At 34.0% G+C, this 26,214-nt stretch overlaps 4 protein-coding genes across 6 annotated transcripts; 2 read left to right on the forward strand and 2 right to left on the reverse strand.

Annotated features, from left to right (window-relative positions):
* Positions 1 to 268: 268 nt before the first annotated feature.
* Positions 269 to 2,482, forward strand: LOC108453686 (cysteine desulfurase, mitochondrial-like). Its single transcript, XM_017751947.2, has one exon. It carries the CDS (start codon positions 795 to 797, stop codon positions 2,145 to 2,147), a length of 1,353 nt encoding a protein of 450 aa, XP_017607436.1. The 5' UTR covers positions 269 to 794; the 3' UTR covers positions 2,148 to 2,482.
* An 826-nt stretch (positions 2,483 to 3,308) lies between these two features.
* On the reverse strand, positions 3,309 to 4,391 carry LOC108452647 (uncharacterized protein At1g76070-like). The gene has a single exon (XM_017750450.2). The coding sequence runs from the start codon at positions 4,259 to 4,261 to the stop codon at positions 3,473 to 3,475; it is 789 nt and encodes a 262-aa protein (XP_017605939.2). The 5' UTR covers positions 4,262 to 4,391; the 3' UTR covers positions 3,309 to 3,472.
* Positions 4,392 to 10,933: 6,542 nt separating this feature from the next.
* Positions 10,934 to 14,200, forward strand: LOC108453174 (probable prolyl 4-hydroxylase 3). Of its 3 annotated transcripts, XR_001866513.2 has the most exons (9): positions 10,935 to 11,355; positions 11,450 to 11,534; positions 11,965 to 12,062; positions 12,264 to 12,361; positions 12,671 to 12,800; positions 12,938 to 13,125; positions 13,354 to 13,442; positions 13,828 to 13,906; positions 14,038 to 14,200. XR_001866513.2 is itself a non-coding variant. In XM_017751122.2 (8 exons), the coding sequence occupies exons 1-7, from the start codon at positions 11,165 to 11,167 to the stop codon at positions 13,425 to 13,427; spliced, it is 864 nt and encodes a 287-aa protein (XP_017606611.1). In that variant the 5' UTR covers positions 10,935 to 11,164; the 3' UTR covers positions 13,428 to 13,442; positions 13,828 to 14,200. The 3 variants fall into 3 exon arrangements, 2 of the variants coding, with proteins under 2 accessions (XP_052884716.1, XP_017606611.1); XM_017751122.2 differs by having other exon boundaries at positions 13,828 to 14,200; XM_053028756.1 differs by lacking the exon at positions 13,354 to 13,442 and having other exon boundaries at positions 10,934 to 11,355; positions 13,828 to 14,200.
* A 224-nt stretch (positions 14,201 to 14,424) lies between these two features.
* On the reverse strand, positions 14,425 to 19,260 carry LOC108453173 (V-type proton ATPase subunit B2). The gene is given in 16 exon segments (XM_053028755.1): positions 14,425 to 14,946; positions 15,102 to 15,185; positions 15,285 to 15,338; positions 15,452 to 15,499; positions 15,713 to 15,795; positions 15,896 to 16,046; positions 16,315 to 16,452; positions 16,567 to 16,695; positions 16,928 to 17,136; positions 17,220 to 17,258; positions 17,261 to 17,330; positions 17,663 to 17,722; positions 18,015 to 18,113; positions 18,203 to 18,258; positions 18,647 to 18,726; positions 18,838 to 19,260. Coding segments are annotated over 15 exon segments (1,464 nt in total). The 5' UTR covers positions 18,705 to 18,726; positions 18,838 to 19,260; the 3' UTR covers positions 14,425 to 14,760.
* Between the last annotated feature and the right edge of the window lie 6,954 nt (positions 19,261 to 26,214).

The following is a 26,214-nucleotide window of genomic DNA, read 5'->3' on the forward strand; positions in this document are numbered from 1 at the left end:
GTAACCTGATCCAAGCCATAACCACACTCGGGTATGGTTGAAGAGGGGAAAAGTCTTTTGTCCACGGCTTAATGGTTAAATATTGCCCATGGTCCCTGGGTTAAAACTTTCTCATAATCCTCATTATTCTGAAATTTAGCCAAAAAATACCCATTCTCAATATCCATTAATTGAAAAGGTTGTATAGGCTTCCAAAGATTGCTAATACGATTAAACAGTACACCATAGATGATATTTAGGCCTAGTAGTTTCAAAACTACTGTCATCTTTATTTCCTTGTATAAAATTTCTTTGACACGGTTAGAAAAGTCAATTACTGGGATTCCATTGACGGTGGACCTTATAATATCATTGTCTAACAGAGTAAAATCTCCGTCACTCCTCCCATCAAAACCTGCAAATCCTTAATCAGCCCCAAAGAGTTTGTCTTTCCAAGACATTACCATACTCGATGATAAGATAAAATCCATAGCCATATCCATAGAGACCCCATCGGATCCATCTTTGAACCTTATTTTCTTGGTATTGCAATCTTCATATGACCGCAAGTCATCGTCGCCGTCGATCATTTTCAGAGAGTTTTCCATTTTGGAAGAATCTTTTTACTATTTTTTTAATCTTTATACGTTAAAGGCTATTTTTGACATTATGCCTTTAGCCTTTTATCAAAACCCTTTCTTTACCCGCACTGATCCACGCTGAAAAATAAAAGAAAAAAAAATTCTTCTACTTTGCTTTCATGTAACGCTGAAAAAAAAAATTAAGAAAATTCCCAAGTGAAAAAAGGAGAAGAAATGGCCTCAAAGCTTCTTCGTCAAACCCTAACCAAAACCTACACAACCGCCGTTATACGCCGCTTCTCCACCGTGGCTGCTGTAGCTTCCCCTTCCGAGTATGAGGACCCAACAGGAATCACCATGAAAGGTGTGAAAATTTCGGGCCGTCCACTTTACCTCGACATGCAAGCGACTACCCCCGTGGATCCTAGGGTTTTAGATTCGATGCTTCCGTTTTACCTCTCCCGTTATGGGAACCCTCACTCCCGTACTCACCTCTACGGTTGGGAATCTGAAACCGCCGTCGAAACAGCCCGCGCACAAGTCGCGGCACTCATTGGAGCTTCCCCGAAAGAAATCGTCTTTACCTCCGGCGCCACCGAATCGAACAACATCTCAATCAAAGGCGTTATGCATTTCTACAAGGACAAGAAGCGTCACGTCATCACGACTCAAACGGAGCACAAATGCGTTTTAGATTCTTGCCGGCATCTTCAACAGGAAGGTTTTGAGGTAACTTATTTGCCTGTCGGGTCTGATGGGCTTATTGATTTGGATAGATTAAGGAAAGAAATCCGGCCCGATACCGGGTTAATTTCTGTTATGGCGGTTAATAATGAAATTGGTGTGGTTCAACCGGTTGAAGAAATCGGTAAGATTTGTAAAGAATTTAATGTCCCTTTTCATACTGATGCTGCACAAGCTTTAGGGAAGATTAAGGTTGATGTAGAGAAGTGGAACGTAAGTTTAATGAGTTTAAGTGGGCATAAGATTTATGGTCCTAAAGGAGTTGGGGCTTTGTATATGAGAAGGCGACCTCGGATTAGAGTTGAGCCGCAAATGAACGGAGGTGGGCAAGAGAGAGGGATAAGGAGTGGGACGGTGCCGACTCCACTTGTGGTTGGGATGGGAGCGGCGTGTGACTTGGCAATGAAAGAAATGGAGTATGATGAGAAGAGAATTAAAGGGTTGCAAGAGAGGTTATTGAATGGGATTAGAGAGAAGATTGATGGGGTGGTGGTGAATGGAAGTATGGATAGGAGGTATGTTGGGAACTTAAACTTGTCGTTTGCGTATGTTGAAGGGGAGAGTTTGTTGATGGGATTGAAAGAAGTGGCAGTGTCTAGTGGGAGTGCATGTACTAGTGCTAGCTTGGAACCATCATATGTACTGAGAGCCTTGGGTGTGGATGAGGATATGGCACATACTTCGATTAGGTTTGGGATTGGAAGGTTTACTACCGAGGAGGAGATTGATAGGGCAGTTGAGCTTACTGTGAAACAGGTTGAGAAATTAAGGGAAATGAGTCCGCTTTATGAGATGGTCAAGGAAGGTATTGATATTAAGCAGATTCAATGGGCGCAGCATTGATAAACTTTTTAATATCATTGAGGCTGCCTCACTTGGATATGAATTGAATGTGGCAGTGCTAGCTAGAATGGTATGGCTGTATCCTGGTTTTCTTTTATTTTCCGTGACTTGTACATGCCTTGGAGAGCTGAGAGCTTTCTTAGATAGTTTATATGATTAGAGAGTAAATCTTGGATCCTATTTTGATAATAGAAACAATAAGAAGCACAGATGTTTAATATGTTGGCTCAGTCTGTATCGGCATAGCAAGTAATAGCTAGCTAGTTGTATGTTTATTTTTATGAGATGAATGAAAACTTAACTCGGGTGATCTATGACCACCGTAGTTATACCAATTTTTTTTTACACTCTCAACTAAAAACCTGGAAAGAGAAAAAGAAACAGGAAATTAAGATAATTTTGGTATTGAATTAAAGTTAAAGTAGCTTTATGTGTTTTTATAAATCGAGATTGTGTTTTAAGATAATTTTTGAGAATTTGATGTGGGTTTGGTGCTTCCATCTATGAATAACTGAACTTTTTGCTCCAAATCTAACAAATTGATGTATATGGTTCATCACATAGGTTATAGCAAATACATGATCGTAACTCCAATTTTTCCTAAAACTGCATTCGGATATCAATATTATGAGCTTTTTAAACTTATCAACATGTTATACATAATACTCTATAACTACCCTACACATATTAGGGCATCATTATGTATGTCCTACTAAAAACGTACATACCAGGACAAAGGGGTCTCTTTCAATTTTTTATTCCATTTCTTATCCACGGGAGAATCTTATTTTTGAGGATTTCACATCTTCTAAACCCTTTTTATTATTATTGTCATACTTTGAACTCCATTCGATCTTATGATATTTGACAAAACATATACCTTTGTCATAAATAAATCGATATTTGACACTTGTTACCCAAATCCAATTAGTATAGTATTGTGCTACTTAATTTTAACTGGTGATGCAACATTTTAAGTATTGCTAGCAATCGAGGTTGAATATCGTAGGAACGATTAAAATTTATTAACGAGCCTTATTCAAAGAGCATGATTACGTTATAACGAAGAGAAATAAATGAGTTAATTTCCTTCATAAAAGAAAAAAAAAAAAAAACTCAACTAAGTTATGCATATTTCCACCTTGGTGGATCAGGACATGGTTCTACCAAATTATTTCCCTAATTTCATATTTATCAGTACATCAACCAGGAATGGGCAGATTCCAATTAATTATGCCAAAAGCCAATTGCATAATCTATATATATGAGATGATATAAAGAAGGGAGAAGAGAGAAATCAATGAATATGAGTTTGCAGTGACCATCTACAAGGATTTCAATTGAAGGGGCGGAGGTGGATTCGTTGTTCTTCTCTTCCATATGTTTATTTCTTTCCGTGGCCGCAAAGGCAACCCTTCACAGCCAATCCTCATTGGAGCTGAGAAAGGAATCATCACTTCTTCTTCTTCTTCAAAGTCACCATCTCTTCTCTCATCATCAGAGTAATAATTATAATCCCTGTGAACATGATCAGCTTCCAGGGGTGCAATCTGTGCCGTCCAATCAAAACTAGCAAAAGCATCACGGCCGCTTGCAAACCGCTTCATTTCTACCAAACCAGGCGCTCTATTCATATCAGGCAAGTCTTTCTTGTTACTTGATGGCGCATCAGATTTTGCCAAGCTAAAGACTCGCCTTAACTTGGAAGCCTGCTTCTTCCCTTGTGTAGGAGAAGAAGATTGATGAGGGAGTGGAACAGAGACGGGCTTCAAATTAGCTTTAGCAGCTAATTTTCTAATATTCTTCTTGTGCTTGATCTGTCCCATGCATGAGACTTTGGGTGAAGTAGGTTCTGGAGTTTCCAAGGTTCCACTCTTGGATTTCCTTCGAGCTTCATCGGGAATTATGGAAATGATGGGACAAGACAACCCTTTGCTTGCACAAGCTGCTCTCTTGTCTTTACCTGGGCTGAACGGTGGGTTCTGAAAGCTCACACGAACAGCTGAAACTGCTTTTGGCAAAATTCTCAATATCATGCTTTTGGGCTTACCCTGTTTCTTCATTCTATCTAAACACTTGGACAGGAGGATTTTGCAAACTCTGTTTTTATACATGTGATGAAACTCACTCCCAATTTGAAATGATAGTGAGAGGTTCTAGTTTTGACCCAATCCTACAACAAAGGGTTAGTCAAAAGTAGATTTTTAAGAATTCAGACCGAGCAAACCATGTTTGCCCATCCCAATAGTTACAGCTCTGAGAACGCAGCTTCCTTTATATTTCCAAAATCATCTATCAACATACTAGTTAATTGATTGTTTAATTAACTGATAAGCTAAGTGATTTAAATTAATCGATATGCCTTTAGGTTTTGGCATTGTCAAGCATTGATCTAATCATCGTTGCCCCTAATACAATAATATTATGCACAGCAGGTTGCGTAAACAAAAATTTTAAAAGAAATTAAACTCAGTCTCCTTTGGTATCCAATATATATAAAAACTAATGTAAGTACGAGTGGCAAATACAAAATAAAATTGTTATTTCCCATACATTATCGAGGGAGGGCTAAAAAGATGATAAATTTTAAATTAATTGCTGCTACGAGTCAAGAAAAATAAATTATGAAAGCTGAGGAAAGGGTGCTGTTGATCACACAAACGGGATATATTGGTAAATGCATAAGACTACTCGTATTTAAATTACAATTATTATTTAAATCATCATATAGAATTTGAAGAATTGCATTAAGTGGTTGTGGGAAAACAATAAATTCTGATACTATATCTTAATCGATTTCTTTCACAAAACATATGTTTAAGATTATTCTTTTCACATTTCGTAAAACAGTATTGTCGTCATCCATCTTACCTTTTTCACCAACAAGGTTTAATGTTGCCAAACTATCTGTTGACAACTCCCTTCATCATCCTCTTTATAATATTAAACGCTAAGTTAAATTAGTTAATCCATGATTACCATTTCTATAGTATGGAATAGAGGATATCATTTTATATTTGAAATTCTTCGCATTGAAATTTCCAATCTTTGTAGATTAGTTCAAAACCTAATTAGCTAATTCGCATAATGTTTTTTTTTCTTCCAATTTTAATGACAAAATTATTTTAGTTTTTTATTTAAAATTTGTTTTTGTCTTTTTCAGTCTTTAAACTTGCATTTTCTGTTAAATCACCCTAAAATAGATGAAAAAGTTAATGTTTGTTAACTTTGCTAACATGGCATACATGTGGATTCCAGCGTAAATGACATGTCCGTATTTAATTAATTTTAAAGTTTTTAAAATAACTTTTTTTATAATTTCAATGATTTTTATTTTTTTAAAATAGTTTTATATTTTTATTTTTAAAATTTAAAAATAATTAAAGACCGATGTGTCTTCCACGTGTATGCAATATTAACAAAATAAAAAATGTTACATTTTCTATTAATTCTAGGGTGATTGTCAAAAAACACAAGGTTAAAAATTTAAAAAAAAACGAAAATTAAATGAAAAGTTAAAATGATTTTTTTCATATAAAATTAGAAGGCCAGGTAGATCATTATACCTAACCTAATAAAATGTGGATTAAAGATCAAAATGGGGAATGTATCCTTAGATTTAATCATAGGTTGGGAAAATGTTCTGTTCTATAAGCTGAATTGTGGGGTATTATTGATGGTGTGACATTGGTACAAGGAAGTCAACACGATAGAGTTTTAGTACAGACAGATAACTTAGAAGTTATTAGAGTGATCAAGAAGGTCTTATCAAAAGGGTCATATTCAACAATAATTAGACGTATTACACATGTCTTGCAAAATGAGGAGAACTAGTCAATTGATTATGTTCCTAGAGAAGAGAAAATGAAAGCCGATTGTATTACTAAGCTAGCTTTTGATAATCAAGAGGTTCTACAATTATATGTAATATTTCCTTTTATTTCTGTAAAACTTATTATCTATTAAAAAAAAAAGAAGCTAAAAGTTATGTATATGAAAACAAAAAGTATACTATTATATTTAATACTTACATAAAATTTCCATGAAAGAGAACTTATTAATAAAACCACAAAAAGTGAGGGTTTTCCCTTCAAAAATTGTTCGAGCTTAGGTGAAACAATCTCATACCGTGTTAAAATATTTAGTGATCCAATCCTTATAATCAAAGATTTAGTAAAGATTTATACTTAGAACTGACAAAAGAGCAGGTTAGGAGTTGATTTTCGGGTTTGGATCAAGTCAGGTTTGAGCTTTTTCGTGCTTCAATTTTTTCGAATTCGGATTTTTTAGAGCTCAAGCTCTTTGGATTTTTTCAGATCTGAATTCGGATCAAGCCGGGCGGGCTTTGACAGATTCATATAATTTTAAATTTTATAAATTATAAAGATTTTAATTTCGAATGTGATCATTTATTTTACTTTTATCCGATGATAACACAATTCAAATTTATTTTATAAAAAACATAAACTATATATATTTAATAAAACTATTTTATATAAAATAATTAAGATGCATATTGTGCTTAGAATTTGTTATTGTATGATATTATATGAAATAATGAAAATATTATTTATTATTTATTATTATATTATATTGACAATTGAAAAATTTTTATTTTTGTTATTAAATTTATAAACTTAATACTCATATTTTAAAATATTTATTTTAAACTCAAATATATTATACTAAGCTCAAACTCAAATAATATAGTAATTAAAATTTTAATGTCATCGTTAAATAATTTGATATTAGAGTGGAGACCACAACAAAGTATCACTAATAATAGCAGACTCCTAAACAAAATACTATCATCAGGAAAAAAAAAAAAAGGAAACAAAAGAGTGTAATTTTAAGACTACTACAAATATACATGAATCCCATTATATTCTTATCGATGTATAGAATTATGAAGCAAAATCGAAAACCCTTTCACACACAACCAAAATAAATGAGATAATGGGTCACATTAGTGTAAGCCAGCTACAATTGTGGGGGTAAAAGTGGCTTTATCTTTGCCATTAATTAGCATTAAGTGAGAGATAAAAAAGACACAATGCATAACTAAACAAATACATTGTCGATTAAAATTTTATGTTAACATCATTTACTTTTAAAAAAAATTATTTAATTTTATCATGTCTTTCCCATATCGAACTTAAGAGTACATTGATATATCCATTCCGTGTACTCATAGACAACAATAAAATTATCCACGATAAATCAATTGAGTACTGATGCATTTTAATATAAGTGAGAAGTATCGAATGAAAATGATTCGCGATCATTACAAAAACTCGTAAGTTTATATTAGATTTGGGTGATACTTAGAACTTGTTTGGTTTTCGAAATTAGTACAATCAACATATCATTAACAAAAGAAATATTAATGACATTATTAATCACATCCAAAAATAATTGTGTCACGTCCTACCTCAATTACCTCCCAAAATTTCTAATAAAATAGCTCATAAAAACCATTTGATGTTGGTGCCTTCATTTTCATGGATCCCATTTGAAAGACTAACGACACGTTTGATTCATTGGAATTGTATAAGATTGTAATAGAATAGAACTGTAATCAGTAATTCAATTGTTTAGTTGAATGGAATGAAATAGAGCTGTAATAATATTCTTGTGTTTAGTTGAATGGAATATACGTTGTAATAGCATAAGGAAAAAGATTTAAATGACCAAAGTACCCTTATTAGAATATTATTAGGTAGATAATTATTGTTATTAAATTTTAATAAGATTATTATTAAATATATTTTAATAAAATAAAAAATAAATTTTTATCATAATTATTATTAAATACAATTTAATAAAATAATATGTAATTTAATAACAATCTTAATATAATTATTATTAAAATATGAATTCATAAAATCATAATATATAATATTATAGAAATAATATATAACCTACTTTATTATTTTTAAACTGCGATACATTATTTTTAAAATAATATATAACCTACTATAATAGTATTCTATGGCATTCTATCATTTCATTATACCTTCCAAACATAATCAACACAATCATGATTTTTAATGGTCAGAAAGAAATCTTCTCGCCCATTTCAATTGCACAGCAAAAGGTAGACTAAAGAAAACGAGCATTTGCATTGGATGGTTTGGAATTTTGCTCAACACACAATAGCCCTCATCGTCAATTAATCATTCTACTTCATATAAGGTCGGATATAATTTTAGAACACTTTCTTGAATGATCATTTCTGGCTTTTGTTGAATTAGCACTTCGGAGAAAATGCTCCTACTTATTTTAAAACCAACAGTTCGTATGTGTTCCCCTAATAACGTGGCAGCATCAATAAATGAAGTCGAAAAAATTTATGCACTTGCATCAAATTTTTTTTTCTTTGAAAATGTTGAATCATCTTAGTTTCTATATGGTTGCAATTATGTAGCTAAGAATGGAGCAAGCAAATGGGCATTCATGGTCGCCATCACTTTACACTCCAATCCTGCCAAAATGAATGTACAACCCGAGGACCCTAAAAGGAGAACAAAGCCCGAAAATAACTTGAAGCAGTATCTGTGATAACATTAATAACAACTGAAAAAAGAGGTGTTGTGATTGCAGCAGTTTCAACTAGTTTAGCTGGCCGTAATATGTCCAATATCTCTCTCCCTCTTTATTTAATTTTATATTGGGGTTTAAGTTTTCTGATTTTAGTTTCAATTTATTTTAATTTAAGTGGAAAATTTAATTTAAATTTAAAATTAATTACTAATATTATTATTTAATTATAAATTTTATCAAATTAATTCTAAAACTTGAATCAAACACTAAAAAATTAAAATTATTACCTTCAAATATCAAAATATATAATTTTTGTCAAATATATGTACCATATTAAAAAACGAACGCAAACATCGAATTTGAAAAAAAGTACAAAACTTGAGTATCAAATTATACATTAAGCTTTTGCATTTAGAGGTATTTATGCGGCTCGCTCACCCCGATTGACTTGATGGTCTTTGGACCAAATTTGGGTTTAGTTTTTTAAACCTCATACCGGTTTGTTTGTTTAAAAATTAAAAGATGTATAAAAATAATTTTATATTAATATTTATAATTAAATTTAAATAACAATATATTTTATTGCTTTTAAGCATTGAAATAGATCATTTCGCTGCCTATAGATATTCCAAACTGCCAAGCCCTTAGAAGGATATTATTTCGTTGTTGGGGAAAGGGAAAAATTAGGGGTCAACATTCGATTGAGTTGAATCTAAATAAGTAAAAAATTTTGAGTTAATCAAGTTGACAAATCCTATTTTAGTAATTGAAGTTAATTTGAAATTTTTTTTGAATTGAATTGAATCGAGTAAAAAATTTCGAGTCAAATTAAGTCGAGTTAACAAATCTTATTATTTATATTCAATGTTATATTTACATGGACCGATTATTTAAATAGTAGATGAAGTACAAGATGAATAAACATTTATGAAAATGACGTAGTTTTATTTTTTTTATTCGATTTTGGATAACTTGAATTATGTTATTCATATTCAAGTTAAATCAAAAATTTAATTTTTATTTGGGCTAATTCAAATAACTCGATTAACTTAAACTATTTAATTTAAAATTTAAATTTTATCAAAATTTTAAATTAAATCAAATTTTACTTACCTCTAATAACAAAATAGGGAGAAACCAAGAAGAAGAGGGAGAATTGGTTGTTTAAATTTAAATAAAAATATATTATTATTATTATTATTATTATTATTATTATTAAGAAGCAGATCATTTGGGTGGGCTGAGTGTAAATGTTGGTGAAAAAACTCATCCAACTTTTTAACCCTGAAATAAGGTTTGGGCTTAAAATGCGTGAAAGCTTCACTGAGTTTCTTCTCGTCGATACGTGGTGAAGAGTGCTAAGTCCGTTGACGACGAGGAAGAAACAAAGAAGAGTTGTTGACTCGGCAGCGACTCACCAGCACTCGGCGATAAGTGTTGGGTCTCTACCGCGACATACTCCGTGTTACCCGATTCTTCATGCGGCCCGATTCACTATTGAGGGATATATCGAGATTCCAGAGAGAGCGCTAGGAAGTAGTTTGAGCCTTTGAGGAAGCTCATTTCGAGAAGGACCCATAATGGTGACCCGGTTGCTTATCAATGGGCGTGATGCGTCGCAATCAGCGTTGAAGAAGCTCGCCGAGAAGCAGAGGCAGCTGATTGTGAAGGAGGGTGATTTTGATTCATTTCCTTATTTTCCCAGATTATCAGCTTTTAATTATTCAATTGTAAATTGTGTATACGAGTTTGGGAATCCAGTACTTTTTCTTAATAAACGTTTAGTTGATGGGAAAATGGAAAGAGCAAAAGAGAAACTTTCATATTCAGGCAAAATTTATAGAAAGAGACGAAGGATCCATGGATACCCTGTCTTGTCCAATGTATTTGAGGAGTCAGTCAGATTCAGCCCAGCCGACACGACAAAGATTTATGTTTGATTCAGTTGATACGTAACAGTTAACAGTTGGCTCTACGAACAAAACCGGTTTTTTTAAAGTGAAAACATGTTTTGTTAATGAATTTGTTAGCTCATGGAAAATATAAAAAATGAATTTGTTTCCTCATAAGCAGCTTCCATGCCAGTTGAACATGTTTAGTATAAAGAGTTGCCATTTTCAAACACCGAGCCAAACTAGGTGCTACCCAGAACTACCAAACCCGCCGACTCGTAAAACCACGAGCTATGTTATAATGACAAGTATACCCATTCTCAACAATTCACTAACCACTATGATTGACTCATGGTTCAAATAACAAGGATAATTCTGTCATTTCGGTATACCTTTCGCAAGAACTCGACAACATAAAGTCACGCACTTTAATGGAGGTCCAAGCATGGTTTCTCATTTTCCCATAGGAAATCTTTTGTCAAAGTTTTTGAATCTGAGTTTTGACCCGAAATTGGATTCCTTGGATCGATCTCAAGGAAGGGTTTTGAGTTGAATGCCTTTTGTTTTTGTATTGATTCAACAATGGCGAAAGTGAGACATTCTCGATTGCAAGCGAGGAAATGGTCGACGGTTACGCTCGTGTTGTCGATGTTGTTTATGTTATCGGTGGTTTTATTGATGCTATTGGGACTAGGGATCTTCTCTCTCCCGATAAATAACGATGATTCTGCCCCCAATGATCTCACTTCTTATAGGCGCATGGCTTCTGAAAGGTGACACTATCGCGGTTGTTTTAATTTTTATCGCATTGATCTCTTTCCTTTTTAATTATTTCTTTTCGTTGATTTGACTCAGTATTTGATGCAGAGGGAAAGGCTTGGGGAAGAGAGGGGAGCAATGGACTGAAGTCCTTTCCTGGGAGCCTAGAGCTTTCATTTATCATAACTTCTTGGTTAGTTTCCAATCCATTCTTTCCCCCCGTTAATTTGAACTTCTGTATATAAATTAGTTTTGCATCAATTTAGTATGTAATTAGTTTGAAATTCCCAATCTCCCCTTTCTGATTGTATATGCTTATGCTAGGAAATTTTGTAATAAATGGGAATTAAATTATGAGAAAAATAGTTCTCCTTTAGAAATGCGATGCAGATGGATTTGATGACTTGAATGATTTATGAAATAAACCTTGTAAAAAAAAAGAAAAAAACCTTTTCTTATTATTGAATTGTTATAATTCTGGGTAGTGGGCAGAGTCTGTTCCTATGATCTTGTGGTGTCTATTGAGTTTGAGGTCTTCCTTCTGGTTTTTGTTTATACTAACAGCAGTAATAATATTGGGGATTTTTGCCTTGATTTTTGACATTTTTTATTTATTTCAACAGTCCAAGGAAGAGTGTGAGTACTTAATAAATCTTGCTAAACCTCACATGGTGAAGTCCACTGTGGTTGATAGCAAGACAGGGAAAAGTAAAGATAGCAGGTTTGCATTACCAATCCTCTCTCCTATTCTTTTATTGAGATTGTGAATGGTAGGATATGATGTTGAGATGTTAAACATCAATTTCCATTTTATGCTTTTCCTAAAAGTTCTTTGAGAAACCCCTTTCTGTCCGAAGAACGGTTATGGTTGAACTTTGAACCTAATGTTGCTCTTATGACATTTAGCTTGTATTGTTTGCAGGGTACGGACAAGTTCGGGTATGTTTCTGAGAAGAGGGCAAGATAAAATCATTAGGGACATAGAAAATAGGATAGCAGACTACTCTTTCATTCCTGTAGGTACGAGGTTCTAATCCCAAGCAAAACTTTGTAAATATTTTTACTCTATAACCAATAATTAATTTTTTGGTGCAAAAATCTGTTGAGATGTCATTTTCTTTTCATGAATCTCCTGGTTATGAGTCTGAATTAAATCTCACCTGTGGGCATGTGCAATTATTGTTTACAGCTAATGTTGTCCAGATTAGATCTTTCCTAATGTTGTTATGTTCTTTTATATCGTTTGGCAATTAAACTGTTTCCAATTATTGCATTATCTTTCAGGTTTTTCCTTCTTTTATGACTTAAAGCTAACATTTTAATCTGCAGAGCATGGAGAAGGTCTTCAAGTTCTCCACTATGAAGTTGGACAGAAATATGATGCACACTTTGATTACTTCCTTGATGAGTTCAACACTAAAAATGGTGGCCAGCGGATGGCTACCATGCTTATGTATTTGTAAGCTTTATAATCTCCTCCCTACATGTCCATGATGCATTCTGCACTAGATCAAGTGCCACAGAAACTTCTCCTTTCTATATTTGAAAAGGAGAAGGATTTACTTCCTCTTTCCTCACTTTAAGCTATTGATGCAGGTCAGATGTTGAAGAGGGGGGTGAGACAATATTTCCTGCAGCCAAGGGCAATATTAGTGCTGTGCCGTGGTGGAATGAATTGTCTGAATGTGGGAAACAGGGGCTTGCTGTGAAGCCTAAGATGGGTGACGCATTGCTGTTCTGGAGCATGAGACCTGATGCTACACTAGATCCTTCAAGTTTGCACGGTTTGCTACCTTTTTTTTCCCTTTAATATTTTATCTTTAGTTGTGGTTCGAGAATGATTAAGCTAGCCTTGCATTCCCATCTGAAAAAGATTTGAACTGTTATCTGCTGTGTTTCCTTGCATTTTTTACAGTTAATGTTCAAAACTTAGTTGTCATTTTATCATAGCAACTTTTAGTTATCTATAGTGATATTGCTAATATGACTGTATGTCGTATGGGTGATGCTAGGTGGATGCCCTGTGATTACGGGGAACAAATGGTCCTCTACAAAGTGGATGCATCTTGAAGAATACAAGGTTTAAGTTGCTCTCCGAAAGGTACTTGTAATAAGGAGATTAGATATGTATGAGGTCCTTCAAACACAACCTTCAGACGAGTTTATTAGAAGAGTTAGCTAGTTTTTAATTTTAAAAAAAAAAAAGAAGAAGCCTCTCTGCCTTTGTCAATGATATGGCACATAGTTGGATACATAACCTTGTGTATGCCATCCTAGGCACTGGTGAAGGTGATATTTAAGGATAAAATTTCAACTAGGGATTTCCCTTTTCTTGAATTTAATAAAACTAATATATGAAAAGCTATTAAGTTTCTTATATTAGTAACTAAATTTTTAGCTAATGCCAATAGACACTAATTAATCGTTCTGAATTTTCGTCGGTTGATTTTTCCTTTTAACATAAACGCTGCTATTTTACTTGACAGGATACCATATTACCAAGGTACATGCCATGGCGGTCCAATGCTGGGAAAGTTTATGATTCATGCAACTCTTTATACTCAGGTGTCAGCCCCACTATTCTTTTATTTGATGGGTATTCTTTTCTTTTTTGGCCTAATTCTTAGGTTGAGAAGTACTTTATTTTCTCTTTTTACCTTTTGGTTTTGTTTGACCCCTTGGAAATACTATGGCAGTCCTATACTTGTGTGAAAAATATGATGCCATACGTTGATACATTTATGAGGTGAGGACATAGGAAATGGGTCGCAGCAGTTGGATGCATTACCTGCAGACTGTAAATTTGCAAAATAATCATAATTTAGTCCAGCACCTTGCCTGCTGAATATTTTTGTTCAACTGTTTTGCTTCTTCTTCTTTTATGTTTAAATATATATAGATCTAATTAAATCAGACCAATTTGTTCCAGTTTTGTCGGATATCGCTTAAGGGAAAGTTTCAGACTAATTGTTGTCCATCAGATGATTCGTGAAATCTTCATGTAAAATACGCGACAAAAAATAAGATCCCAAACGATATCCGAAATTGCTAAGTAGCTAGTGCAGAGTACGGTGCCACCAGACTTTTAATACATAACACAAAATCTGTAACTTATTCCGATTCTTTCCTGGCAATTCAACTCTTAACAGCTGGTTTTGAATCACAAAATAATGGCCTTCCAAAAGATTCTAGGTTCCCAACACAAAGAATTGCACTTACTACTACAATAATCACATGCCCCGAACTTTAATGAAACGGGAACCCGAAGTAACATATGCAATCATAGAGATACCGTCCACTGAGATTTGATTCTGGTCGAGGCCATGAAGCAGCGTTGGCAAATAAAACAACCCACAGGTGACTTATATGAAAATTGACATATATGTAGATAAGCAAAGAGCAGACTAGCTTTCATCAGCTTAGCTTGTTGCATCACGGCTGTAATACTGGTCAAGTGTCTTTGCAGGTATACGGTGGAGGAGTTCACGTGGGAAGATACGAAGCAAAGTCCACGCTAAATCAAGTGACTGGAAGATATTGCGAGTATCATAAGCACCTTGCGTCACGAATTTTCTCTCAAATTTATCTAGGAACTCCAGATAAAGCTGCAAAATGATTACATGGAGAAAATCAAAATGCAGTTCTGAATATGAAATTTATACATTTGAAGGAATTGATGCAAAGCTGCACACGCATGGTGTCGGAACCCAACCCAGAGACACACACACACACATAGAAAGAAGGGCAGAGAGAAAGAGACCAGATCCTCAGAAGAAAGTGCTTCCTCGCCAACCACAGCTTTCATTGCTTGAACATCTTTTCCAATAGCATAATTTGCATATAGCTGAAATCAGGATTAACAGGGATTCAGTATCAACAACAATAATACTCAAGTGGGCGAGACCATTATTTTACTTTGGAACTTCTCAGTTCTCAATCAGACCTGGTTGGACACGTCAGCATGATCTCTACGAGTCATCCCCTCACCAATAGCACTCTGAAATGTAAAGAAAGAATGGAGAAGCTCAGGGTAAACTCTGATTTATGCGTCTACTTGTTAACAAGCATGCATAATTTATCATTGAAGATAAAATAACAATACAGTCTTACCTTCATTAATCGGGAGAGTGAAGGGAGAACATTAATTGGTGGGTATATCTGTTAAGGAAACAAATACAGGTAAGGTTAATAATTATACAAACTGTTAAAGCTTTGATTCCCTATGAATTGCATCTATTTGGCAACTTAAGATTTTAAACTTTGAAAAGGGAGTAATTTTAATTGAATTGAATTTGAGACTCTGCAGATGCTACATTAGATTCTAAAACCTTGTGCTATGATTAAAACAATAATGAATATTGTTTCAGTCACCTGTCGGTTGTGGAGTTGTCTATCAATGTATATCTGTCCTTCAGTAATATAGCCAGTAAGATCTGGTGTAGGATGCGTTATATCTGGTTCAAACAATATATATATTAATAACAATCAAAAGAATATGATTGATAACCAGTATCAAAGGTAGAAGAATGCTGTGTTGTTGGTGTTCCCTCTTACCATCATTAGGCATGGTCAAAATAGGAATTTGGGTGATGGAACCTTTTCTTCCTTCGATACGCCCTGCACGTTCATAAATTGTCGCCAGATCAGTGTACATATAACCAGGATAACCACGCCTTCCGGGGACTTCTTCTCGGGCAGCAGATACCTATAGCTCATACAAAACATGACGAATGACATTCAGTCCAGCTTTAGCAAACATAATAACTTGAAAGAGCATCAATTATAGGTTTATCAGATATAATTCATTCTAAGTTACAGTATCCACTCTCTAAATTCATTTTCTAGCGACCGAAAATACCCATGATATGTCCAATGATCCTGAGCAGAATGCTATTTTCCGGTACAGGGATCATTTGACCAGGAAATTATGTGCCACACATCGTAGCAGCTGAACAGCTATAAAAATTATGTACCTCACGTAGAGCATCTGCATAAGAACTCATATCTGTCAATATAACCAGAACATGTTTCCCACATTCATAAGCCAAATACTCTGCAGTTGTGAGGGCAATTCTTGGTGTGATAATTCGTTCAATTGTGGGGTCATTGGCCTGGAAACACATTAAACGAAGTAAATTTCTTGATAAGAATGCTCAGTCATTTTCAATGACAAAAAAAAGAAAGTAGTCAAGATTACATGAACAGCTATAACTTGAATTGCTTACCAGGTTCAAGAAAAGTGTAACTCTTTCCATAGATCCATTTTCCTCAAAATCTCTCTTAAAAAATTGAGCTGTCTCCATGTTCACCCCCATAGCAGCAAACACAATGGCAAAATTGTCTTCTTCCTGATCCTAAAAGTCAATCCAGCAAAAAGTACATTACAAGATTTTAAATATGGAGGGACGGAGGAACATAACATAGAATAGGAAAATTGAACAGACATCTGACTTCCAAAAGACTGCGCATTGGTTCAATTCAGTTCCTAAAACAAAAACTATTGAAATCCACAAAATAAACAATGAATATCAAGCATAGTAAAGTCAATCTTTGTTAATATCAAATTAGGCTACAGTGCATACATACATCAAGGAGATTATCAGACTTTTCCAACCGCTTTACGAGACCCGCCTGACGACAAATTTGAGCAGCTATTTCATTATGAGGAAGACCAGCAGCAGAAAAAAGAGGAATCTTCTGTCCACGAGCAATAGAGTTCATGACATCAATCGTTGAAATCCCTGTCTGAATCATCTCTTCAGGGTAAGTTCTTTCACTAGGATTAATAGAGCTCCCTGAGGACAAATGCAGAAATTTACAATGATAAGATAAATTGATTCTTTAACTACTAGAATACCAGTCTCCTGCATACACTCACCAGAAATATCTAGGTATGCCTCAGGTAAAATAGGAGGCCATTGTCAATGGGTTTTCCAGAGCCATTAAATATGCGCCCTAGCATATCCAACGACACAGGAGTTTTCAATACCTGTTAAACATACATTAGAAGGGGCTCAGCAATTAACAGCCATACAAAAATGACTAAAATGACCATCATGACTTTCTGAAAAGTTTAAAATCACCAAAAAAATAAAAATAAAAAAGGAATAGAAACACAACAGGTGTTCAAGAATTTCTTGTTTTAGAATGCTCGTCTCATTCAAGTTTAACCATAAAGCTGTTATGAAACAGATCCAAGCAAATATATCACTAAAAAGAAATCCTGTAAAGCTAACCATCCTAGCTGCCATCCTAGTTCTGCAAGCCATAATAAAAATTTAACCTATAGTACCATAAAAAAACATAGATAAAATTTGTTACCTCCCCTGTAAATTGCACAGTTGTGTATTTGTTGTCAATTCCAGATGTTCCTTCAAAGACCTGGAAAAGGAGAAAGATAAACGAATGATGCTTCTTAAAGCCATTCCAGAACTGTCACCTAATGCTTTCAGGAATTCATTTCTAAGGGTAATGATTTTGCTAGACTTTAATATATACATATATATAATATACATGTTCTGATTCAGGTACGCTGTTCTCGGCCACAGTATTTAATCTATCAACATGGACTTCAAATGACAATCAGATGTTGGGATATCTCATTATACAACACAGGCAATAAAACCTATTTTTCCCATGAGGCAGAATTCACGGTTGCTTGCTTGACAAATACCTGCACAACTGCTTTCTCCCCATCAACTTCCAGGACTTGACCACGTCGAGTTGTTCCATCCCCCAACCGAATATTGACAATCTCCTGATACTTTGGACCCTGAAACATTTCAAACTTGCTCATACTATATCATCATACTTGCAATGAACTCTGAAGATAACCACTTAGTACAGAAGAGTCGAACCTACCTTAACTTTGTCAAGAATGACCAATGGTCCCGCAACACCAGACACAGTTCTATACTCTGAAAAGTGAAAACCAAAAGTCTCCCAGTTAATGTTCTGTCTAATCATCATACTGCTAAAATAACTGTAAATTGTCACTGTCGCATCTCCTTGGATCATATTAATCCAATAACAAGAGTAGTCTTTAAACAAAAAAAATGGAAGAACTAAAAATTCCAATTAACTTTACTAGTGTGTCAATCTACTTAACCATTAAATTAACTATATCCTGCATTTAAAAACGATATTACATAATGGATACTAAAGACGATAAAGAAAAGCCCTCTATCACCATCCAATTCACAATCACTCCAGATCAGACTATGATCAGAATTCAGAGTCAAAAGCTTTGCATGATAGTATAATAAGTTGTGAAGAAAATGTAAGCATGAGATGAGAATAAGTTACCCATCCCGATCTCCAGAGTTCCCTCCTCCATGTCAATGAAGTTCTTTTCCGCTCCCATCTTCAAGAAATCAACTTCAAAGCTGAAAATAGCATTGAAAAAACAGAAGCAGGATAACGTATCACTATTAACAACAAGTTAAGCAGATCAAAAGAAACCAGAAAAAATTGAGAACACTAATTCTGATCCAAACAAGTAACCGCTGTTTCTTTGGCTAATGATTTGCAAAGATCCTGAAACTCGATTCTTACCGCGAAAGGAGAAATTGATCCAAAAATGAGAAGATATAGCAAAGTTGATGTGAACAGATCGATTGAGCAGAGGATAGGAGGGGAGAAGAATGTGTAAAAATCAAAAATTGAAACAGTAAACGACAAATAAAGTAAAGTATTATGATGTTATGGAGACGTGATGATGGGATCCGAGAAAGGAAAAAACGAACTTAAACTTGCTCTGCTCCGGTTTGCTCCCCTCAAGGTTTTTACCGCTTCGATAGTTACCCAGAAAGAATTACAGACAATCATGTGATCAGATATGACGTGATCTTCCGTTTTGTATTATCGTTGCTTCCCTAAACTACACGTTCTAAAACCAAGGACCGTTTTACACCTGGCAATTATTTTATTTTATTGACAGCCAGAAAATTTGTATTTGTTTGAATAAAAATATTATATATATGAAGAAAGTAATATTTGTTATCCTATAAGTCCCTATACTTTTTTAAATTTAAAATTTAGTCTATGTACTCTTATTTTCATGAATTTAATTCCTATATTTTTAAATTTCAAAATTCAAGTTTAATCGTTAACACTGTTAATTTTTGTTAGATTTATTAGTGTTACATTTTGAAATAAAAAATACACACTTAACAATAATATAATAAAAAATGATATTGTAACGAGTGAAAATAAATTTATTAACAATTAGACTTAAAATTTGAAATTAAAGAAAAAAAGAAACAATAAATTTTAAATAATAAAAATATAAAAATTAAATTCTAAATTTGTAAATAGTAAAATCACTTATGGGCATATTTTTACCTTTTAAAATTATATAATTAGTTTTGTAAGAAAATAATATTTTAAAGGAAATGTAATATATTTAAAAGAAGGATAATTTTTGAAAATCGATTTTTAAAATTGTAATATATTTAAAAATTCAAATCATATAATTATCCATTTCTATATAAATAAATATTTGTTTTATAAAATATTAGATCGTGGTACTCTAGTAATGTGGATAAAAAACATAATTATTTAATAAAATATTTATAAAAATTGATATAAAAATAAATGAGATGTTAGTTAAAATATTAAAGTAAAAAGTTTAAAATCATAATGTTTTGAGTTTAATTTTTTAGGTGTTTATATTTTTATGTAAAAGATAACTAAAAAAACACTCTCATTAGGAAGTTGTAACGCCCCAATTTTCGGGAATTCTGTGAATGTTGGCAAAATTTCATGCTTTGATTTTGTCATTTGTGAGTGGAATTATGAAATAGGACCTATGTGAAAATGTTTGAAAATGCTATAGGCTAATTTGTAGTGGCCAAATAAATAATAGTGCAAAATATGAGGATTTGCATGTCAAACCCCCCATTTTACAAGAAGTGGCCGGCCATCATATTGTTGAAGACAATATGTGCACTTGATATCCATAATTTATGGTACAAATTGATAAAAAATTGATAATGGGTTAGGTAAATGTTCTATTATGGGCATGATAAGCATTATGGGCATTTTTTTTATTGACATTGTACAAGCCCAATTTTTGGGCCCAGAACCCTCTAACCCGTTTGACCCAAACCCAACTCAAACCTACCCAAAACCCATTACAACCCAAAATAATGTGGCCCAAACCTTTAAAGCAAAATAACAAAAGTTTCAAACCCTAGGTGCGCCGCACCTAGAGTCTTCTGGCTCCAACCATTGCCTCATGCTAGTGGCACTACCACTGCCGTTTGTTTGCCATACAAAGAAGAAAAAAATGGTAAATATGTAGATGATAAGCATGTAAATGGCTATAAAAGAGCAAAATCAAAAACTTTGTAGGGGGACACTTTGATGAAATAATAAGCAATATTAGACAAAAAAAATTTTTGAATCACAGCAAAAACAGAGCAATCGGAGACTGAACCGAAGGTTTATCTCTATTTCTTTCCGTTTTTTTTTTCTTTTGAATCCATTCGTACATATAATTTTCACCCTATTTTAAAGCAGTATATATACTAAATACAAACATATAGAAAACACACAAAAAAAAAGGAGAAAATTTTACCTTTTTGAAATTCTACCATCAGTGCACGGTGGCGTAACAACTGCATAACGGCGATCGGACCGACGTCCCTCCCTGGCCGGAAATCGCTCCGGACCTCCTCTCCCTCTTTCCCTCTTTTTTTTTCCTCACCTAGTCTAAAATGAATTTTTTAAAAAATTTAGCTTTATAGGGACCAAAACGCACCGCTTTGGTCCCCTGCTTAATGATAAAAGACGTCGTTTTGGACGCTGGTCGGGTCGACCGACCCGCACCAAGGTAGGATCCGCGTTTTGGAGCGAAAGGGCTATTTGCGCAATTGGCCCTTCCACATTTTTATATTTCACAATCAAGTCATTCGGTGTTTATAAATTGACCCCAAATCCATTACACTTTTCAATTTAGTCCCCTTCCAACGGTGTCGTTTCAAGTGTTTGGATAAATTACTTATTTGATCCCCATAGTTTAACGCGTTCTAGTTGGTCCCTTCTCCTTTAATTTCTTTCAGAATTCGCCCCAAAGATTTGGTTTTAATCCAATCTCATCCCTTTTCATCTATTTTTTACCTTAAAATTATTTTTACTGTTTAATTCAATTTTAAATATTAATTGTTATATATATAATATTGTTATCATTGTTGTTTTATTATTATTACATTATATTTAACTATATATATACACTTTTCGTTTCATTTCTACTATTATATACATATATTATATATTCTTTAATATTAATATTAGTTCACATATTTCATTACGTATATGTATATATAGGTATTTTTGTGTATATGGTATTATTTTCATGTATTCATTTATTTATATCATTTTTTTAAAAAAAATAATTATATTAAGTATATACTTGTAAATATCGTGCTATTCATATATTTCCTGTTATTTCATACAAATCTCTTTACATTATTCGTCATATATCTCTTTCATTTCTATATGTTTTAGATATCATAACATTTATATATTTTTCTTGCATTATGTCGCGTATACATTTTTATCTTTACTGTTGTGATTATTAGTATATGTTTTAGTATTTATGAATATATCTTCAATACATATACATACGCATATATATTATTATTATTAGTTTTTGATCTTATTGTCTTGTTAATACATTTGTGTCATATATACATACTTTTAATATTTATTTGTATATTATACTTCACATTATGCCCATGTAAATTAATATTATATCATGTATATCATTTTGTTATAGTTTTTCTTTATATTGTAAATATCATATTATGATCTATCATGTATATTACGTATGTCATGTATATGTATTATGTGTATATTTTGTTTGTATTACACGTATATGTTATGTATATACCTTCGATATTATCATATATTTATTTTCCCATATATTTATGTAATGTTTTATTATTATCATTATTTTTGCATTTTTAATATAATTACTATTATACCCTTCATTGTTATCACTTTTGCATTCTTACCTTTATTGTTATAACCCTTTTATATGTAATTACCTATCGCGATTGTTTTATACCAACTAATTTAAAATATATATATATATACGTATTTTTAGCGTACTTGTATCACTTATATATATCGTTATTCTCATTATTATCGTTTCGTCACCTATTTATTTATACCTTTGTAAATTCTTTCAAACCTTAAATCATTCATTATTTGTATCATCATAATTATTACTAACATATACATACTATGTAATTTTATTACGTATGCATTTTTATATATACTATACATATGTATCTTTTAATATGGTGCTATTATTATATATATATATATATATTTTTTTTTCTTTATATATTTCTCATTACTACGTGTATACCCTAATACACATATGTATATACTTTTATATCGTTATCATCGCCATAATTTGCATTTCATTTTGCCATTATTTATTTATTTATCTATTTGCTTACGTATTCGACCATTTCACTTTCCTCACGCATTAGTCTATATTTGCGTATTACTAACCTTACTTTTATGTCATCTTTTTATAATTGCTTGTTATTGTCATTCATTGTTACACGTTATTATTAAAATCATGATCGGTTTTTATATATTACTATGAATCACGTTATGTTTTTTACTCAATACTTTAAAATAATTGTTTCATAAAAGTGATATTCCGTATTTGGTGATTCGAGATACTCGTGCCCTAACTTACTGGGTTTCGATTTTTCTCATTTAATCTAAATAACGGAATACTCTTTTAAATTGCTATACGAGTCTAAAAATGCTTATTTTCGGGTTTCGAGGTGTGGTGCCCTAACTTACGGGTATGACATTTTGATATCTCGAAATAAGATCTTTTGCAAATAAAGGCAATGTTCGGGTTGGAAATTGAGGAAACGTGCCTAACTTACTGGGTTTCGATTTTCCTCGTCCACCCTAACTAACTGAATATCCTTTTAAAAGAGGTTAAAATACATCGATTTTAAATAAAAGGCGAGCTCATTCTCAAAAGTTCGAGATGTCGTATCCTAACTCACTGGATATGACGTATCGTTGCCTCGAGACGAGAATGTCTTTAACATTTTAATGTTTTACAAAGAAGGATCGTATTTCAAAGTCTTTCAAGTTTTTATTTTTCGACACTAAGACACTAATTAATCAACTAGGTACCAATTTTTTGGGCGTATCAAGGGTGCTAATCCTTCCTCGTGCGTAATCGACTCCCGAACACATTTTCTGATTTTCGTAGACCAGATATTATCGTTTTAGTAAGTCTTAACCTTTATTAAAATGATTAATTTAAGGTGATCCGATCGCACCTAAAAAGATTGGTGGCGACTCCTATTTTCGTTTTTTAGTCGATACCCGTTTTTTTTCAAAAAAATGGTTACGACAGCTTGGCGACTCCATTGGGGACGCGAATGAGAGAGTCAAGCCACAAGTTGATTAACTCTTGTCTTTTTATCGAGAATTGAAAATTTGGTTTTGAAATACGATCCTTTCATTGCATTTCATCAGCTATTTTTGCGGTCTAAATAATACCTGCTACGTTGGTCCAATTCTTTAAATAGTGTTGCATATTGCATTGCATGACCGTTGTGGTCACACCCTCTTAAGTGGGAGCGCGAAACTATTCCTTCGTGAGGTTTTCACCTCCGTGTAGGATAGTGGATCGCTTTCGGGATACATCCGTACCTATGTCTTCGTGAGATTTTCATCTCCGTGCAGCCATAGGGAAATGTATTCCCGAATCGAACTCGATGCAGTATGAGCCTATAATGGGTGAAGATCGAGGAATCTACTGGTTCAGGTACCCCTATTCTAGAATCAAACCCCATGTAGCGAGTCTCAAGAACCCACCCTAGGTAGAGCCACTCTGAAACCCTAGTGATTACCTGAGCAAGTGCTATATTTATTATTCTTTGTTTGCTTTGAACTGTGTATAAATTACTGACTTGCTTTGTTTTACTTTTATTGTATTTGCATGGCATTTTCATCAAAAAAGGTGTTGATTCGCATTCGGTTCCTAAATAGATAGCTTATCATGGAAAAGGGGTTTTTTGATAAAGTAGAAGACAACGCGGCTGTCCGGATATGGACTGAGACAACACAACAAGAGAAAGGTGACAGTCTTACCAAGGGGTATGTGTTAGAGCTATGGAATTTTACTCGGATCAGCGTAACTCAGAATAATCTCCAAGAGTTGAAAGAAATATGGAACCAATGGGACGACGAGGTCAAACAGCTATTCTATTGTCATTACGGTGATTTACCTTATCTGCTCGATGTCAAGGTAGACGAGCATCTGTTTCGAGCGCTTGCCCAACATTGGAATTCTGCTTACAGTTGCTTCACTTTCGGGAAGGTAGATTTGGTACCTATTATAGAAGAATACACGACCTTGCTCCATTGCCCAAAGATTCAGGTAGACAGAATTTATACGGACACGCTAACGCCCCAAAGATTTTCAAAAACGATGAACATCACGGGGATGAGCGAGCGATGGGTGACAACCGGATCAAACAAAAGGAGATTGTAAATGCATCCCATGGAGGAACCGAGGATCTAATCTTAGCGCACCCTGACGTGAAGAAAAGGGTAGATGTCTTCGCATTGAGCATCTATGGACTGGTCATCTTCCCCAAGGCTTTGGGGCATGTAGACGAGGCTGTTGTCGACCTTTTTGATAGGCTTGGTAAAGGAACCACGCCTGTACCCGTAATCTTGGCGGAAACTTTCAGATCATTAAATGCTTGTAGAAGAGTGGGTGAAGGGAGATTTATTGGATGTGCATAGCTCTTGCTATCCTGGTTCCACAGCTATTTTTGGAAAGTGGAAAAGGTCTCGTATCGTATCTTCTCTGAAAATTACTCTCCGTTGAAAGAGTTAGTGGCTACACCGAGGCGAGATGATGTAACAGGAGAAAATTGGATGACGGTTCTCCAAAACCTGCAAGAAGAAGATGTTGAATGGAGAGCCCCGTGGATAGTCCCTGATGAAATATTATATCGATGCGGAGATTTTGATTGGTTTCCCTTGTTAGGAGTATGGGGAGCCGTCGGATATGCTCCTCTGCTTGCATTGCGATAATACAGATCCAGACAGTTTACACCATCAACATACGGGTTAGCCCAGTGCGAGTTCACGTTCACAGGGAATAATTACAAAAAGAAAGTTCGCGAGATATCAAATGCCTGGAACCAGACTCGTAAAATGAAGAAGTTTGCTGCCAATCCCATGACTACTCCTGAGTACGACCGATGGTGGAATCAGAGGATTAACGACAACATCCCTACATCAGATCAAGGGAATCCTCAGTCGATAGAAGAGCACTTGAAAGTAATCCCATCTGAGCTGGAAATCATCAGGCAAGATTTCGAGAAAAAGAGTCTAGAGCTAGAAAAAAGGATCGAGCATTTGGAAGAAGAAAAGATGCAGTTAGGGTTAGACGTCGATGCCCAGAAACTAGAAGCTGAAAGACTCAGAAAAGGGAAAAACAAGGCCGAAGAGGACTTAGACAGTTTGAAAACGGACTATAAGAAGCTGCGCAGATCAATGAGAACCGTTGGGTTAGGAAAAACATCCGAACAATGGCGACATGAAGTTAAAGAAGAACAAAGCAAAGCCAACCAGTGGGAGAAAAAATTTCGCGATGCTCAAGCTCGAGAAAGTGCTCTGAAAAGAAGTTTGGTAGAAAGTCAGAATGAGAAAGAAGGGTTAAAGATTCGGATATCAGAGTTAGAGAGGTTATTGTACCAGTATCGCTCGTGTAACTCTGCAATCGAGTTGAAAGCTAGTCAGAACAGAATCGAAGAATTAAAAAAGAATATAGAAGAACTCAAAACAGCGCTGCAAAATCATGAACT

This window comes from Gossypium arboreum, chromosome 5, assembly GCF_025698485.1.
Source record: "Gossypium arboreum isolate Shixiya-1 chromosome 5, ASM2569848v2, whole genome shotgun sequence".
Lineage (NCBI taxonomy): Eukaryota > Viridiplantae > Streptophyta > Magnoliopsida > Malvales > Malvaceae > Gossypium > Gossypium arboreum.

Excerpts from the sequence above, each read along its gene's own strand:
- LOC108453686 (XM_017751947.2), top strand. The coding sequence starts at position 795 with ATGGCCTCAAAGCTTCTTCGTCAAACCCTAACCAAAACCTACACAACC.
- LOC108452647 (XM_017750450.2), bottom strand. The coding sequence starts at position 4,261 with ATGTATAAAAACAGAGTTTGCAAAATCCTCCTGTCCAAGTGTTTAGAT.
- LOC108453174 (XM_017751122.2), top strand. The coding sequence starts at position 11,165 with ATGGCGAAAGTGAGACATTCTCGATTGCAAGCGAGGAAATGGTCGACG. Across the intron at positions 11,535-11,964 it reads TCATTTATCATAACTTCTTG|TCCAAGGAAGAGTGTGAGTA; the intron begins GTTAGTTTCCAA and ends TTATTTCAACAG. Across the intron at positions 12,362-12,670 it reads CTACTCTTTCATTCCTGTAG|AGCATGGAGAAGGTCTTCAA; the intron begins GTACGAGGTTCT and ends TTTAATCTGCAG.